This window comes from Triturus cristatus, chromosome 4_2 (genome assembly GCF_964204655.1).
Source record: "Triturus cristatus chromosome 4_2, aTriCri1.1, whole genome shotgun sequence".
Lineage (NCBI taxonomy): Eukaryota > Metazoa > Chordata > Amphibia > Caudata > Salamandridae > Triturus > Triturus cristatus.
In genome coordinates, this window is record NC_140586.1 from 567,286,686 (window position 1) to 567,301,125 (window position 14,440).

The following is a 14,440-nucleotide window of genomic DNA, read 5'->3' on the forward strand; positions in this document are numbered from 1 at the left end:
TGGTGTCTTTTAAACACAGGAGTTCAAGGGCAGAGCACCATCTTTGGCCAAGTTCTTTTCTTAAAAGGGAATTTCCACCTATCACATTGAAGAGCAGCCGCCATCTTTCTCCGGCTGTGCTATTCTCTTACACAGTTTCACTGGGAAGGAGAAACATGATACTTTATAACTTTAAATTGATTCAGGAGAAGGAAGAGCATTTACGTAAATGTCTCACTTCCAGCGCATCGCTTCCTCTCTGAAATGCGCTTTCGTTGTTAAGTACTTAGTTGAATTGTTTGCATATTTTTGGAACCCTCTTGAGTGCATGGATGTAGTGGGCTCCTTGGAAGGTGTTGTCACCTGAGTTGGGACCAGCTGGTGGGATCATGTTCTGTTGGTTGCATGATGTACTGAATTGGGTGGGGCTTGCTGTGCCCTTGTCAGATGCTGGGATGGTGACCTGATCTTCAGTTGCTGTTAGTTTGAGGAACTTTTTCATGAATGGTTGGTTTTCCCCCGTGGCCCCTGCCAAAACGTTTCGCTCTGCGTAGTACAACGTTGTAGTGAGTGTGGTCACAGATATATTGTGCATGATGTCCACAAATGTGGCCTGAGCCATAAGGTATCTCGTGTCGCTACTGTTGTGGAGTTTATAGATTGGTTTGTGATTGCAGTGTGTCTCCTGGTGAGTTCCTGTCGTGGCCCCTTGTGAACCCTTCATCGATTTTACATGTATTTTCTGTGTGTTGTAACTTTCTAAATCAAATAATGTGCTCTGAACTACAATGATGGCATTTTATATGGCATCTGTATCTCAGAATTAAATTCTGCTACTTTGGGTACCAGTTCTGTCTCGCGTCTATGTGTGCAAGGTTTATCTTTTGTAATTTTGGTTACTTTCTATCTGCTGGACTTTGATTGTACTTTTAACAGCGCAGCGTTTTGTAGGTACTAGTGCGCTGCCTTATTCTCTGCAGTTAGTTTTTTCCAGAAGCTTTCATGATGGCCCAACACTGTCATGCATGGTTCTGAAGAGATGTGTCCGATTTAGATGATGCGTAGAAGTGTATTTGTGTGTGTGCACATGTGTGGTGTGCACATTTATGTGTGTGGGTGCATGTGTGCGTGTTTATGCGTGTGTGCCATAATCTAAGGTACTTTATAGTCTAGGTACTTTGTTAATACTTCATGTGGACTGTATTGTTTTCTTTTAGCTCAACTACTAGATGGATTTTTGATTTTGCAAAAGTGTTGGAAAGTTTCTTTTTAGGTCCCATAATGTAGGTCTATACGAAATAAGAGTGAATCACAAAAGCAAATAACCCTATAATGAGCCTTTAAAACACAAAAATGGCCTGCACACCCTAAAGTACCACTTTAGTTGTCTAATCTAGACAAAAAATATTAATGTTCAGTGGTGTGTTATGTGCAGTCTCACGCGAGTAAGGCCTGAAATCCCACACGTTACATAAGGGATTCACAGCATTTTGGAATGCCAACACCTTACATTCTATGCAAATTCTTCATTACAACCCCCAAAGAATAAACACTACAAAAATAATCTAGTCTATTTTCCTTGATTTTCATATATCAATATAAAAAGTATTGAAGCATTTCCATAGAATCATAAGGTGCAGTCATCATATAATTTTGTGAATCACCCATATAATGTGTGTGTGTGTTTAACTGTAAGTGTGATGTATGTGCACATAGTGTACGTAAGACGTGCGTAAATTGTGTATGTGTAAATTCAGGGAGGAACTGCCAGTGATCATACCTATAGGAGTGCCAGTGAAAGGGTAGGAATATGGAATGCCATGTATACCATCTACAAAGGAGTAATGTACAGGACATTCACAAACATTTAGTAATGCATTTCATAAACTTATCCCAGCACCTCAATTACATTTGGATGCGTCTGCTGTAAAGTGTGCAGCAAACGTGGGTAACTGCTTCGTTTTTGTAAGATGTGTGTCAGATGTGCAGTTGCTCGAGTAAAAATATTTGTGCAGAAAACAGAACATATACAAATATTGTAGAATTGCACAAGACGTCTGAAGCTATGCATGTGTAAAGTGTGAATTTTGTATCTTACACAAATGTAGGGTGAGGAAAATGGATGTATTTATTATTGTATGTAAATACTATACGTATATATATATATACTTATATTACAACATGTACATCTTGTGCCTGAGTTTCAAGGGAATGTACGTGGTTAGCCAAAAAACGAGCACAGTCACATCATTGAGGCTCAGTTCCATGACTCAGCCATTCTTAGAAACACCAATGGGGTCAGTTACAAAACATTAAATGATGTGTTTGCGTTGTCTTTTAATCCAAATTGAGTAGGTTATAAGTAATTAAGATAACAACTGCGCAGAGAGGGAGGATTGTGGGCTGTTTCCAATCTCCTGAGACTTTAATGCATCGATTCTGCCTATGCAAGTATTTACATTGAGTAGTTATAGGTCGAGATCGACTTCATTAGATAGTTTCTACATGTAAGGATGGAATTTATTTTGTGTCTGTTTTCTGATAAGCCTAAGGTTTTACTCAGAGTAGGTCAACTTTTAGATGTGGCAATGAGGAAGCATAGCCAGCAAAGTGTCAGTGAACGTTTATTTGCACTTTAGATGTTGTATTTTTACACAACTTAGGTTTACAGGAATGTATTTTAACTCTGTTTTTAATTAGATGTAACTATTCTTCAGATGTTTAATAATCCCTCCAATAAAATATTTTCTGGTTTTGATTATATATGGATGTGCCCATTCCTTCATGAATCGACCACAAAAAGTTTGGCAGCCAGCATCAAGCCAGTGCTCTCATGGACATAGGCGAATTGTCCTCAACACATCTGGGCACGCTCCCTCAGTGGCACACACTTACAGTCCATGTTGTCATGATGGCTCTAATAACGTGTGTCCCTTTTCTCTGGTTACCTTAAAGCAGTGATAAAGTGTTTGCAATATTATAAACAAGTGATTAGTACCTGTGACCTCATTGAAAAAGAAGGGTAAATAGCTGAATATTCGAAACAAAACAAAGAAAATAGTAAAGTTGACTTATAGTTCAGGAATTCAAAGGGAACCTGTTTTAGGTCCAAAAAAGGGGAAGAAAGACAGGAGAGGTGCTACAAAAACTTTTCACATGCCGACCTTGACAATTCCGACTGTGATACTGGTCAAAAATGCAAAAATTGTGAGAATAAAAAACGTAAGGAAGAAGTCACAACCTATAGCAATGAAATGAACGTGAACAGGAGGAGGAAAGTGCAAAATGAGGTCTTACTCCAAACATGTAGTGTATGGGTTGCAAAGCACAGTACAGCTGCCATTACAATGCAGCTTTTAACAGTGGTATTTTTGTCTGATTCCAGTACCTTGCAGTCCAAAGAATCCTTCTGTGTACATGGAGTGCAACAGTGATGTTGCCACGTTATTGTGGGAACCAAGTCCTGGCGCCCTACTCTACAGCGCTACAGCAGTCTCAGCAGCGGGAAACTCGACTACCTGCACTTCAGACAACGCAACTTGTGAAGTCAGTGGGCTGCTCTGCGGCCAGGCCTACACCGTTGAAGTCACTGCCGCAAACGATAACTGCGAGGCCATGTCAAACGCATCGTATGAGGTTCAAACAGGTAAAGTGGGGTACACTGTCGTGTTCAAGGAGTGTGCGGGGTAAACACATGAAATTACCACTTTATGAGGCAGATTTACTAGTATTTCACACAAGATAGTGCAGCAATGAAAGCTGATGTGCTCCGCCGCGTGAAAAGGAGACAGCAGGACAACGCAATATCTACGAAGATATAGCGCTGCCTCTGTTATCCCTTGTGCTTGCGCACTGTGGGATGCCATGCCTAATTGAGACAACGTTGCATCAGGATGCAAGGGGGTGTGCGTGATGTCTAGCATACGTTTTACACTAGAATGGTACCCTTCGAGTACAAAATACAATGCTTAACCTTATTTTAAAACGTTTCTAACTTTGCATTTGTGCTGTACAATACAGCACACATGCAAAGTTAGAAAAGTTTGCAGAGTAGAAGTATTTTCTCCCAAATTATGCCTGTCCCATTGATACCTAGTAACACACAGCATAGAGTTACTTTGCATTTATTTAGAGCTACTTTCCAGCAAAGTAAATCCTAATTCTTCACTTTTGCATCGCATCACTATCAAGAGACATAGTCTGCCATAGAGAACAAGGCTAAGTGTAATTCATTATTTAAGCATATTGCATCATTGACATCACTGGTGACCTAATCTATGATAGTACTGCTAAAATTAGACAGTGAAGCAATAAAAAAGAAAATCTAAAGAAATTGGAAAAAAGTGACCAGAGGACAGGCTGCAGTAGGGGTGGGTGCTCTGCAGGGAAATGGACATAGGGCCTGGTCTAGCCCAGGGCTTTGGACCTAACCCGCTGCGCATGGCCAAAGGCGATAAGTGGTGAAGCTGACGGCCACAAAGGGTTGGGCCCCAGGCCCTACAACTAACTCGTGCTTTGCAGGCTGAAAGCTCTGTCCAGCAGGATTTGCCACTCACAACTTTTCGATACAGTTCCGGGCTCAAGTCCAGGCCCATTTAGCCAGGACCTGTGTCCAACAACCACTGCATACATCCAAAGGTTTTGGGTGACCACTGGTGGGCAGAGTGTATGGCCGTGTATGGTAATGGGGGTTAGGCAAAAGGCCATGTGTCCTTGGGGTTGGCCAAACAAAGAGAGTTGAACTCAGGGCTTGGCTGTAGGTCAGGCCGAGCTGTTGTCCCCAGTTCTGCACAAATGAAGGCCATGCACAGTGGAGGTTGGCCGCCTTTGAAGGGTTGGCCGCAAGTCCTTGCAAAAGGCCATGTGTAGTTTGCATTGGGCAGTCACAGACGGTTATGAACAAGGTCTGGTCCTGAAGCTAACCATGCTGCACATGGTCAAGGCAGACTATTGGTACCCTTGCATCCTGTCGTCAGTGATGTCATTGATGATGCAATTTAACAAGTCATGCATGCAGTCATATGTGAGGTCATAAGCAGAGCATGATGGGAGCTCGAGTTATGGTTAGTTTACATGTCTGCTGGTTTTAGTAGTTAAAAGTATAGTTTATATATGTGTAGTTTACATGTAGCTTTCATAAAACAAAAAATATAATAACCCATATTCTGCTACACTACAAAGGGGTAGTGGGCCCAAATCATATCATAAAGACACAGAACAGTCTTTGTGAACTCCTTTAATATTTAGGGGTACATTTTTTAATTACATTTAGTGTGGTTTTCGGTAGCAATAGAAACAATGCGAAAGCAGGCTACATCACTCTTGATTGTACTGTGTCTCATCCATTATTAGTACAGAGAGATCAGGGCTTATATAGCGATATGGCAATGGCTCGCCATCCACCAACACGGAGGAGCACATAACCTCCAACCCTCTTACAGATCTGCGTCTGCCTGGTGCAGATCTCTGTTCCTTCAGAGGATCCGTGGCAAGGGTGATTCTTCTGAAAAGATAGTACATTTTCTGAGTAGTTACTATGTTTCATTTGGCTGCTCAGCAAATATATTTGTTTTTTTTTAGAAACAAACTCCCACAGTGGGATTTTATTTTTGAAAACCAAAATACTAATGATCCTGATACTCTTGGAGTTTTCTCCCAGGGTGTGAGAGGTCATTTCACTTTTTTTTCTATTCGGGACTGCCTGAGTTTCCCTGGTGGTCCCAAACAGATAAGAGTAGATCAGAACATCCTCCCCAAATAGGGTGGACAGTCTGAGGTACTTACTCCGAAAGCCCCACATAATTCGGGTTGTCAGTGTAAATTTCTCTCAGTGGAGCTTGCTGGACCACCTCCAGCAGAAACATGATAGTCACTCTGACTCTAAATACTGAGGGTGAACTGTCAGTTTGGCAGACAGGGTACCCTGCCATGTTTGTGAGTATTCTACTACATTTTAAATTAATTCCATAATTCCATCTGCAGAAAGCAGTGGCATCTCTAGAGCGGTGCCACATGCGGTCGGTGCACTTGCTGTATTTGTCCTCCCCCCTTACTTGTGCCCACCCACTACAGCTGCTGAATGTATTAGGAGGTGAAAGAGAAAAAACAAACAGACACTGCATCTTTCCACCTGCTTTAATTTGTCCAGGCACCTTTCATTGCAAAGCAGTGTCATACTTAAAATGTTTAAATCTGACTTTCCATTTTTTGTTTGTATATCTAGAACTAAATTCCCCAGTGGTGGTCGCCACTATGTAGTTATAGTTAGAATCGTGTTTCCATAGGAAATGCATTTTTTTGTGTTACTAATAACTTTGGTGGCATTTCACGAATCTCCATGAAACTTACCAAAAAAGTGCTACTTTTTGGCCAGTTTGTGCATGGGGAGTTTTAGGGTAACCTGCCAAGCGGTGTTCAAGAAAAAAGTGGGTCCCAAAATGAATTTTCCTCATTCATTTTTTCCAAAAGAACTTTAGACACAGCTGCAGCCTAAACTGCTATAAGGACAAACACCAAATTGGCAGAAAGCTAGATTGTGGTCCAGAAAGAGTATTTTTTGTGATTTGGTGCAAATCCGTTCAGTAGTTTTTGAGCAAGTAATGCTAAAAAAAATAGTATATCTAGGGCTCTGTGGATCCGGACAGATCTCCTGTTGAGATCTGAATGGCTGCCACCACATCAACAAGGAAGTGGTGGCAGTAATCTTAGGACTCGGGACTCATTCCAGAGTACTAAAAAAGTAAAAAGAAAGACATAAGGGTGCAGGGTAGGGGTACCCCGACCCCCTAGGCCTGGTAGGGGGTCCCAGAGGGACCCTGCCTAGGGCCCCAAACTTGTATTTTTATTTTGCAGAGATCTGCAGCAAAGAATTTTAAAAAATAGGGTGGACTTGCACGCTTGTTTATTCAAAACTCCCTGGGATGGGCCAGAGCCCAGGGGGACAACACGTTTATTTTTTTGAGGGAGGGTTGCGCACATGGACTCCCTTCTCAGGCTCACATGGCCCCTCTTCCTTTAAATTTAAATTGGGATGGGGTCCCTGGGGCCTTTACAAGGCTTGGGGAGGAGGTCTGCACAGCCCCTTCCCCTTTATTTTAAGTAATTACACGGAGGGATGGGATGGGATTTGTAGGTGGCCCACCAGTTTATTTGTGGCCCGATGTGTGCCCTCACTAAAATTCGTTTCTAGAGTCGCCACTGCTGGTAACGAGCCTGGTAATGGGAAAAACAAGCAGAGATATGATAATTTAGCATGCTGGATGTTACTCCACATTACCAGGTCATTAACTTAGAATTGCACAGTAATTGTGTTGTGATGCTGAATGGTACCAATAATTCTAGATGCAGTTCCAACCCCGCCTTTACCATGCAACTCTTGATCAGTATTGCTTGTGCCTTTTCTCTGCTTGTTGCCAAACCTTTAATTGTCCAAAACTTTCTTATTGCATGATATCCCACTGATATGATAACTGGAAACTCCAATGTGCTTACCGTTTCTTCTCTGTTTCTGCCATGTTCCATGAGAGCAAGGCCACATCTCACATATATCCCTGTGTCTCGCAGGAGGCAATGGCACAACATTTGTAGCAATACTCATTCTCTCTTTCAGCACCATGCACCCCAGGAAGTGTCACTGTTCAGCACGATTGTGACACGAACAATGCAGAGGTCTCCTGGGTACACAGTGATGGAGCCGTGAACTACACTGTCACCGCGCAGTCTGCGGAAGGAAATGTCTCGTGGTGTAACACAGCTGGTGCCGCCTGCATTCTTGTGGACCTACTATCTGGGCAAAATTACTCCATAACCGTTCGGGCATCAAATGGCAAATGTGATAGCTTGCCAACCCTGGGGCAGACTATTGAAACAGGTAACTTTGTCCCCTTTAATGAGGTTAAAGCTTTTACTCAAATATGCAAACTTACTTCTCTCTAATCACACAATATTACTACACACCAAGCTTTGACCATAATTATACAGTTCTCACTTACTAAACATAAGGTTTACCAAAACTGTTTAGCAAAAGATTGGTTTGAGCCATGTTGATCTCAGAAACATTTTATTAGCTATAGGCAACTATACATTGTAATAAATTATTTGAAAATTATATAAATAGTATAGTTCACTGTGTCTTTTTGAACCACACAGGTTTTGAGGTCAAGTAAAATACCATCTTCCTAATTTTGATTTTGCCTGAATAAAATGTATTTCCATCAACAACATATAATGTTCACAAGAAGGGCACTTAGATTTGTTTATGTTGCCCCTCGACTTACTAATATCAAACAAACATCAAAAATGATAATCCATTTTTCCATTGTGTGCCTAGGAAACTGAGTAACCAGTGATACTATTTTGTTCACGTGTATCACAGAGTAGCATTATCAAACTCTCTGAAATTACAAATGTGGTATTTTGTTGCATGTTTACATGCTCACCACATTATCTTGTTTAAATAAATTAATTCAGTGAAGCTCAAATCAAAGCCAGAGACTTCTTCCCACATGTGTGATAGCATATGATGAGAAAACCCAAAATTTAGCATGAAGTCCTGCAACAGTCTGACTTTATATGACTAAGAGACACATAATTCTCATCGCGGGCATTATAATCTGGCTCTATGACTTTATAGCTGTGTTTCTGTCTCATTTTCCATTTCAAGAGCATTTTTTTGCCAAATCTTCACACAACTTATAAAGCAAGGTGTCCAACCATGGAGTCTGATATCGGAAGGTTTGGTGCAGCTTGGTCATTGATGGCCAATAATAGAGATGCACCAAACCTCGTGCTTCCCATTGAAATCCCCATAGGGAATTTATTGTCCACAATCGTGCAAAATCCACTGAAACATTGTACGTTAGAAAACTGTAGCCATCATAGTGTCCCACATAAATATTGCGTCTTAAATATAATTTACAAAAATATCATCCCATTTGGTCTAGATTATTTACTATTAGCTCCAATGGGCCAACATTTTTGTAGGCAATATTTAGGATACAATACTTAAATCAGACAATATGCTGACAATGATATTCTGGTACCACATTGCGCTGATTGGCTCAACAGATTATCCATCAAACAATTGCTGAATATCCCGGTCTCTTTATTACAAATGTGTTATATATTATGACACTTGTAATAAGGCAGTTGGATATCCCTCGCGTTCGTAACAGAGTAACCTGTCTTCCAAACTCTAAATTAGGCCCCAAAACTCTTAGCACTTGATCTAACTCTTAATTCAATGTTTGTCTTGGTGCACATCCAAGCAGCAGCATTAAAAACACCAACATGCAGTAAACACAGAGGGTACAAAAAATGATGTGATTGTAGCAGTTGTGCCTCAGATTGGTTCATGAACCACAAATGTGAATCTGAGCTGGCCTTTTGGTGTCAAAGTAGATCAGGTGAGACCTCTATGTACATTATTCTGATGTTCAACCCTTAACAGTGAAACATTGAATTATGTCACATTGATTTTTAACTCTGCTTTCACAGTTTCTATTTTACGGAAATGGAAACACTGGAAGCAAAAATAAAGGTTCAGACTGTCTAGCCTGTTAACAAAACATTGTGTCATCAAGTTTAAAAGTTACAACCTAATAACAGTGCCATTCATTTTTTGTTTCACATGTTCAGTGCCCACTGAGGCAACATATGTGAGAAGTAGTGTTCAGAGTGTCAGTCATGCAGTATCTGTCCAATGGGAGGCTGGCAATGGAGCAGATGAGTACACGGCGACCGCGAGCATTGCCGAACACACAGCCTCTTGTACCACGGCGAGTACCACTTGTGACATCCAAGAACTTCTCTGTGGCAAGGAATACACAATCACGGTGACTGGATTCTCCGGGATCTGCAACAGTTCCGTGAGCAGCGCTGTGTATCAAAAAACAGGTAGGTTTTGGGCTAATACGTAGAATAATGCAATAGGGTGACTCACAATGCTTTTGTAAGGTGAATTGGTACATGGTGTTATGGAGAAAACCCTCACCCACTTGTAAATAGATTTGAAGATGCCCTAACAACCATATCTAGACCCAGAATTGATTTTATCTCATGAGATTTAGGTCAAATTTCATTTTTGTATTTAGACAATTATATTTATTCAGGAGGCATGGTCATTATTTTAACTGCTTTTATGGAATTCTTAAAGGAATTCTCCTTCTCCATTTTTCGTACTTTGATCACACATCAATAGCCCATCTCTTTCTTTATTGTTGGGTTAAAAGGATAATTCACCAGTGCCCACTGGGATCACTTGACTTCCGGCTCCGTCTCTCCATGAGAGAAAATTGTGCAACTAGGGTCACAGGTTCAGGGCCAGAGCAAAACATTTTGGGGGCCTAGACAAAGTGACCTTTTGCTGCATCTTCTCCACTGCTCCATCGGCATCCTTTGTTGCATCATCCTGCCTCTTGGTGACTGTCTCCACCAATGTGCACCCCATCTACTTCAGGGACCAATCGCCCCCATCATTTGACATTGTTGCATCATTCTGCCTCTTTGCAGTGACTCCTTAAACCAATGGACACCCTATTTACTTCAGAGACCAACGTTCTCCTTCAGGCAGTGTCAACACAGAATCACCCTCCTCATATGACATTGATATCCAATGGTGTTGTAGTACATGCCCTACTTTCCTAGCTGTATTAGTCTAAATGTCATGACAATAAGGCCTCTTCTTGCTCTACTGCTGGCTGGAGCTATTATTTATGCACAATTAAATATGATGCAATAGCCTATCCAGTCTGTCTGTGAGGACCACATTTCCTCTTGGATTAACCAGTTGTCCACTGAGCTATTTGTGATCAGAATTGAGGCCTGCGCTGTGGATACACTGATGATACAATTGCAATGGTTCAAAATATCAGCCCTCAGGCTGACCAGTTTGAAACAGGAGGATGGTATGAGGTTGATCCCCACCTGGAGTTGTATGAGGAATGGTGGCCAGAGCCATTGAGGTACACAAAGCTCCTGTGAGAGCAGAAAAAAAGCGCAGGATGGGAGCCTCAGGACGTAAGCTTGTCCTGGTTACAGTGTGGTTGACAGGGCGATTTGGTGCAATTGACTCCAGAAATCTGATCCCTTATGGTAATAATCTACACTTACAGATTGAAATATCAGAAATTCAGGGGTAACAAATCTTAAAATGATGACGAAATAGACCACTTGGACTGCTCGGTCTGGTATAAATTGTGCTAGAATAGACCTGCCTCTTATCTCTCAAGGACTCTTCACCCTATTGGAGATAGTATAGCATGGAGTTAAGACTCTATCTAAGCTTGCCCACATTCTAGGCCTTGTAAATTTCGGATGCAATGGAATAGAGGAGGCCCTTGGACTGGCGGTTCAATCCCCAGCTCCTAAAAGATAGAGTAACAAGGAAAGCCATTTAGTCCCATATCAAAGAATTCTTGGTACATAATCTCTTACAAGAATACACACTCCCAATGGCAGGTAATGATTTAAAGGCAGTCATTAGAGGTTTTTGCATAGCAGAAGACGCCAAACTAAACCAGATTAGGAAATGTGTCCTATTGAAGTTTCAAAAGTAACTCCATCCCCTGAAATCCACCATAAACAGACCATGTACTAAAAACTATGGATGCATCAGGAGACAACTCCAATTCTTAGAGATAAACAAAGCAAAATGCACCTTGAATATCGTGAAGAGGAAGCTCTATAAAGGTGGGAATAAAAGACAAATGTTTGCCTCTATACTAAGAAAGTGTGAGATCACATCCAAGAGGTGGAATGAAGAAATGAGGATGGCATCACAATTTAGCAAGGAAAGCGGAAGGCTTTCTGCTCCTACCAATCAGTATGCATTGCTGAAACAACAAGGCTAGCGGATATTAGCACTAACATCTAACAGTCTAGCTTATCTCAGATCGCAGCTGAGCTTGTCAAAATCCTTGACGCTCAGAATTCCAAGGAAAAAATCATCAAAGCAGTAAAGACTCTACTACCATCAAAGGCCTTAGGGGACAATGTTTTCATCCCAACAATTTTTAAGACCTTCTGGCAAGATTTTATTGGGAATTCTGATTAGTGCATAGAACAAACTCACCAAGACAGGAAGGAGTATTCCATCAATGAAGGAGGCGAAAATATTGATGCTTTAGAAGGAAGGAAAACCTCTGCTGTGTATGTAGCTCATGCTGACTGATTTCCCTGGTTGCTATTATTGTGGTGTAAATTTTAACATCACTTTTCAACAGACTTTAACAGGTTCTGTCCACACTGTTACACCCTAACCAGTCAGGTTTTATACCAGGAAGCAGGGTGGGAAACATCTCATCTCACTTAATTTATCTGTTCTAGATGGTCGTCCACCTCGGACGCCCTTAAGAAGCTGCACTTGTTACCAATCAAGCAGAGAATAGCTTTAAAATCTCTATGCATTGTTTTCAAAGCTTTCGAAGGACTCTGACCAGTTCATCTGCAGAATCATTTTCAAAGATATTCCCAGAGGAGTTGTCTATGCTCTTCATCAGCCAACCTAGCCTGTGTCCCTAAATTCAAGTAAACAAGACAGGGAGGACAGGCTTTTGCAGTGAGAGCAGCTCAACTATGGAATCAGCTTCCACAACTCCCTTAGACTCTCAAAAGACCGGCTGTTCTTATAGGAAAGCCTTGAAAACTTGTCTCTTTTCTCTGTAACTCTCGCTCCTTTCTGGTTGGCTGTGCAGCTGCTGTTCCCCCCTAGTACTTAAGCCAATCCCTGTTAAGATAAAACATCAGTTTCTGAATCAACTTCAATCTGCAAGCAATGAGTATCTGAACAAGGAGGGAGAAGATGAGGATAGCACTCAAAATTGTTACATGCACCCTGTAACTGGGTGATGGGAGTTCCCAATTTTATTTTTCAGCCTACTATCGAGACACACTCCTCAGTTACCACCTGGAATGGTCACAAGCAAAGATATAATGCCACTGACCTTTCACTGACAATTACTTAGCAGGGGGCGCGGGATGTCCCACAGACTTCCCAAAACAAAGTATTCACTACTTATGGCTGTGTCCCATAACAAGTGCTACACTACAAATATGGGATTCAGTAGGTGAGCCTCTAGGTCTGACAAAGCATCCCTCGCCTTTCACTCCACTTTTATGTAATTCAGACTTCAAGCCAGCATTGGACACGGAAGCCTACAAACACTGGGGACCAGCTAGATGCCTTAAAATAGGGGCTATGTTCAAGAACAGAACTATAGAAATTTTCAAACACATCAAATCCAATTATGGCTTAGGTTGGCAGGAGAGATTTTGCAATATTTAAATCAGGCATTGGGTTTTGCAATAAGAGATTAAGACAGCAGCCAAATGATCCCTTGCTGAATATGCAAAAGTATTACAAAATTACAAAACTTTAATACAGCATCTCGCCTACTATCAAAGTTTTACAAAATCCTCACAAAAGGTGGCATCACAACCAAGAGTGCATTCCAGGATATATGGGAGGGAGATTCAAACATAACCCATTCCCCGATGTAATGGGAGTTAATTTATTGGGCTACATACAAGGGGATAAGACATGTTCAGGGGAGAGAATCGGCCAGCAAAATATTGCTAAGGTGGCTTTGGACTCCAAGGTGGATCCACACTGTCAATAGATTGAAATCAAATCTTTCCTGAAGGGAATGTCAGCAAGAGGGCCCAATACAACACATTCCGTGGCAATGCCCCAACCTGCAAGAATTCAAGTCCGAGAAACTTAAAGTAAAAGAGGCTGTTATAGACTCACGAATACAAAGGAACCAGCACTGTATGGTGAATGCCAGAGTCAAAATAGAGTAGGCGGGGTAGTCTCTCTAAACTGAGGTATGGTTTGATACTCATTGCCTGAACAAATTATACTTGCATGTTGGAGGATGACCTATGCCTCGGCTCCACAGTACTGGTTCAGAAGGGTGTGGTTCAAGAGAAGATAATTCACAGGCTTCATGGAAAAGGGCGGATCTTCTTTCAGAAAGCATGGCAGCTAATACTGAACTTCTACTTCAAAGAATGTAGAGCACTTAAATATCCATGGTCTTTGAGAGCTTTAAACTTGGTGTCCTTCTAAACTCTTATGGGCTGTACCTCCAGAGGAGACCTTGGTCAAAGCTGAGTATTTAATCCTGACTAAAGGAGAGGATAAAAAGGCAAATCATTGAACTGGCGGGGTCAGAGGGGTTAATGAGGATTTGGTGACAAGGAGAAAGTTCAATATTGTACTATGGAAATATCAATAAAAATATATTGAATCCTAAATCTTAAAACGGCAGAGAGGAGGAAGTTCAAAAGATTTAATAAATTGATGCTATCTCAGCCAATAGCTGGAAGCTCAAACCCAACAAGGAAAGTAAATGAAAACAGAGACTGGCTGGGTACAGAAAGAAAGAAGGGGATGTTGTGAGGTAAATGAGCTCACAGAAAAAAACAGGATTCTCCAAAAGCAGGAACTGCAAACAAATGG

The 14,440-nt window shown here is 41.4% G+C and overlaps 1 protein-coding gene across 1 annotated transcript in view; it reads left to right on the forward strand.

Annotated features, from left to right (window-relative positions):
• LOC146834707 (uncharacterized) overlaps positions 1–14,440 on the forward strand; it is a 293,340-nt gene that overhangs the window by 190,756 nt on the left and 88,144 nt on the right. Inside the window, exons 39-41 of the mRNA XM_085602223.1 lie at positions 3,365–3,625; positions 7,589–7,849; positions 9,616–9,873. Of these exons, the coding sequence (XP_085458349.1) occupies positions 3,365–3,625; positions 7,589–7,849; positions 9,616–9,873 (780 nt within the window). The remainder of the gene's footprint in view (positions 1–3,364; positions 3,626–7,588; positions 7,850–9,615; positions 9,874–14,440) is intronic.